We start from the raw sequence: 4,218 nt of genomic DNA on the forward strand, positions 1-4,218 counted from the left end.
CTCTCTCTCTCTCTCTCTCTCTCTCTCTCTCTCTCTAGTGCTGGGATCAATCAAAGGTGTGCATCACCACACCCAGCTCTCCATTACTTCCAGACAGGGTTTCTCTGTGTAGCAGCTCTGGCTGTCTTAGAACTCACTCTAGCCCAGGTTGATTGCGAATTTACAGAGATCCACCTGTCTCTGCCTCTTGAGTGCTGGAATTAAAGGCGTCACCCTGCCAAACCCCATTACTTTTATAAAACGTGTTTCTACAGACAATATTTTGATAAGTTGAATCTATTTAAAAGGGAAAGACTGGGTGTGGTGGGGCAGAACTTTAACCCCAAGCACCCAGGAGTAAGTTCGAGTCCAGCCCCTGGCATACATAGTGAGTTCCAGGTCAGCCAGGACTATACAGTGAAACCTTTTTTTTTTTTTTTTGGTTTGTTCAAGACAGAGTTTCTCTGTGAAGCCTTGGTGCTTGTCCTGGAACTAACTAGCTCTTGTAAACCAGGCTGGCCTTGAACTGATGAGGTCCGCCTGCCTCTGCCTCCAGAGTTTTTTAATTTAATCCAGTGCTGGGATTAAATGCATGTGCTACCACCACCCAGCTGTGAAACCCTTTCTAAACAAAACTCAACAAAGTTAAGTAAGTAAATAAAAAAAAAAAAAAAAGCAAGTGGAGGTCCAAGAGCATTGGCTCTTATGATACCAAACTCTTACGATTCATAACAGTAGCAAAGTTATAGTTATGAAGTAGCAAGGAAAGCAGTTTTATGGTTGGGGTCACCACAAATGAGGAACTGTGTTAAACGGTAGCAGCATTAGGAAGGTCGAGAACCACTGCTCTAGAATCTAGACACGAGCAGAGAAGATGGACAAGTGAAAGTCACTTCCAGAACCAGGAAGAGGATTGGGCAGTTGGGCCATTCCACTGGCTTCGCTGTGAGGGCCTGATAGGAGCTGTGTCACCAAGGCCAGGGGCACAGGTCTAAGTACAGCTCATGTGACCTGTGAGAGTTGGGCACAGGCAAAGGGAGACACTGGCTGGGTATTGGTCACTGAGTCTCTCTTGGGGGACCTTGGCTGAAAAGAAACAATCCCCCTCTTTTTCCCTGAAGACCACAGGCAGTATCTAGGACAGGTCGATTGCCCCCACCCTGTCTGCACCTCCAGCCTGAGGATCTCAGGGTCAGTTTGTTCTGTGGTGGGGTACAGGATGTTGCTTCTCCAAGCTGGAGTCCTGTTTCAGGACCCCCGGCTGTTGCTAGGTTGAGCTGACTGTTAACTCTTTGGTTCTAGGTGGGAGATGACTCTGCTGGTCATGAGCCTGTTCTGCAAAGGGATGATCTGGAGTCCCTCCTGAATGAGGTAATGTGTCACCTGGCCTGGGCTGAGCCCCTCCCCACAGCTGCTCTTCCCAGAACAGGGCATCACTGCTTCAGTGCAGGAGCCCCAGGGTGCAGAGCCCTGTGGGATATAAGCTGTCTTCCTCCTACCTGTAGCCTCCCTCCTTCTTCCAAGAGCCCTGCACCTGAGAGTCCTCCTGTTGTCCTCAGGCCCTCGGAATCAGGAGGGCTTAAGCCGTTGACTCTTGAGGGAGAGCCCCTGTGATCTTTCAGGGACCTCTCCCAACTCGGGTTTCTGCGCCATAAGATGGACAGGTCAGGCCAGGTGTGGTGGCCCAGGTCTTTGATTCCCAGCACTTGGGAGGCAGACATGGGAAGATTGTGAGGCAGATGCTTATCTGGGCTACATGACGAAATCCTGTCTCAAAGACCTGAGGGGCTAGAGAAACGGCTCCTTGGTTAAGAGTGTGTGTTAATCCTGCAGAGGACCAAGTCTGGTTCCCAGCAGCCGTGTCAGACGACTTATAGCTGTTTATAATCCAGGGGATCTGATGCCGCTGGCCTCCTTAGGCACCTGTGCATGCACACATGCACACATTTAGAAACAGCAAGAATTAATTTCTTCAAAAAAACTGAAAGGAGAGGGTGAAGTTCCTCGGATAACTGAGAAGCCAGAACTTTTCAGGACTTCCTCTACTGTAAGGGCACACGCTCCCTTGTCATTCCCACATCCCAGGGGGGTCCACTTGCCCTCCTCAGTGTCCACTGGCACTTTGGGAGGCTCAGCTGGCCGTGAGGCTGGGGTATGTCCTATGCAGTGGGCCGTGCATAGGCAGATCCGTGGAAGCGCAAGAGAGAGATGGGTGACCCGGCGTGGTTGGGCATTTGAAAAAATGAGGACCTCCCTGCCATGACTTCCTAGTCCTGATAGGATGCCCGACTCCTGAGCAGAGAGGAAGAACCTAGCAAAGAAAGCCACAAGGGACAGCCGGATGGCCAAGCCCAGGGATTACATCTTGCTCTAGAAAGCACTAGATGAAGAACTCCCTTTACTGCATGTCCTGTGGGACCTAAGGTCTCAGTCCCCCACCTTGAATTAGAGGGTCAGAGTGGGCGACACCCTCATGTCAGGATGGTCACAGTTCCGTTGGTATGGCAGAGTGGGCACCAGCTCCGAGGAGGTCCAGCCGTCTGGACTTCTATGCCACTCTCTTCCAGCACTCCTTCGACGGCATCCTGCAGTGGGCCATCCAAAGCATGTCACGCCCGCTGGCCGAGACACCGCCCTTCTCCTCCTGACCCCAGGTGGCCCGGGAGGGTGGACAGCATAGCACCGGCCCCCATCCCACGTCACCAGATGAGGCAGAGTGGCCTTACGCCTGCAGCCACTCTGTTCTGAGAGGACATGCTCTGTCAGCCCGGCGGCTGGATTGGTTAGGACCAAGGACTGGCGGGTTCCAGCTGTCGCTACTCAGCTTGCAGATGGTCCTGGTCCTTGTGGGGAGACAAGACTGCCCTGTCCTGAAATTAAAGTCACTTCTATGGGCTTTGAGGTGCTCCGTGTTGGGTGTTTGTTTTGGGGTATCCATACTCCTGGGGTTTGGCACCATGCCAGGGTAGAAGGAGTTGACAGTCTAGACTGTCAGCCCCTTACCAAGTGTGCGATTAAGCCCAGTCTTCAGCTTATCCTGCCCTCATCTCCAGACAGAGCCCTCAGACGCCCCCATGGGAACACTATGGCATACTGAAATGTCCTGAATGCCAGATGGTGGCTGCAGACCTCATCAGGCATGGAATTCAGACCTAGGCCAGTGTCCTTAGCTAAGACCCATGGCCGTATGTTCCTATGTGTGTCCTGAAATAGTCTCTAGGGAATGGTAACTAGAGGTGGTGACCAAGACGCTTAGTCCTGGGCACTGTGGTGAATGCAGCTCAGCATTCCTGAAGGCTACAGATGAGCATGAAGGAACCCCTAGGACAGCCAGCATCTGACTGTTGTCCACACCGTTGTTACCGAGCAGCTGTCTGTACCATGTAGGATCAGAGGCAAGGAATAGCATGGGGCATATCTCAGTTCCATGGATGCACTTGAACTTCTCACTGTAGACCAGGCTGTCCTCAAACCCACAGAGACCGGCCTGCCTTTGCCTCCCAAGTGCTGGGTTTAAAAGTGTGTGTCACCACTTGAACTTCTCAGTGTGGCCACTGAGTGTCTTGACTTCTCTGTGTGGAAGGTGAGTGTCGTAAGGAAGGGTTGAGACATGTTGGTTCAGAACTACATGTTGGAAAACTTGCACACATGGAGCAGGGCTCTGCCTGAGTGTGTGTGTGTGTGTGTGCGTGTGCGTGTGCCTGTGTGCTTGTAAGTGAACACTTGTCCCTGTTTACCATGGCGGGGGAGGGGGTCCCCCAGAAAGTGGTAAGGCAGCACACAGCTGCTGTCCTTGTAAGATGTTCTGGTGGGGGAGGTCACAGACAAAATGTAGAGCTAAAGCCCTAGAGTGGGGGGGTGGGGGTGGGGGCCGGGATTTGCCAAGAAGCTGCCCAGGGAATCCCAGATACCACCATGATCATGACATGGTTCCATAGAGTTCTCTTTGGATGACCCCTCCCAAAAGTAGAGCTGTGAACTGGCTCTCTTCATAGGGCAGCACTGGTACTCTGTGTCTCAGCTTGGGAATCCTGGAGGACCATCAAGAGCCCAGCATCACCAGAATGCCTCTCTGGACAGGTCCAAGAAGGACCCCAGTCCAGGTCCACCCGCTTTTACAGAGACTGTGGACCTCCATGAGATCGAGCCCTTTCCCGTTTTCTTTAGCTCTCTCCTACCTGGGACCTGAGCTCGGGTCCTGACCCCATGAGTCACCCATAGGCAGGCTCTTTGAGGAAA

The 4,218-nt window shown here is 52.4% G+C and overlaps 1 protein-coding gene across 1 annotated transcript in view; it reads left to right on the forward strand.

Moving 5' to 3' along the window:
* Nucleotides 1-2,839, forward strand: part of Aire (autoimmune regulator) — an 11,712-nt gene extending 8,873 nt beyond the window's left edge. Inside the window, exons 13-14 of the mRNA XM_050141515.1 lie at nucleotides 1,282-1,350; nucleotides 2,547-2,839. Coding sequence (XP_049997472.1) covers nucleotides 1,282-1,350; nucleotides 2,547-2,627 — 150 coding nt within the window. The 3' untranslated portion in view covers nucleotides 2,628-2,839. The remainder of the gene's footprint in view (nucleotides 1-1,281; nucleotides 1,351-2,546) is intronic.
* Nucleotides 2,840-4,218: the final 1,379 nt, after the last annotated feature.

The sequence above is a fragment of the Alexandromys fortis genome, unplaced genomic scaffold, assembly GCF_014885135.2.
Source record: "Alexandromys fortis isolate MF-2015 unplaced genomic scaffold, M_Fortis_MF-2015_v1.1 scaffold_9, whole genome shotgun sequence".
In the NCBI taxonomy this organism is placed as follows: domain Eukaryota; kingdom Metazoa; phylum Chordata; class Mammalia; order Rodentia; family Cricetidae; genus Alexandromys; species Alexandromys fortis.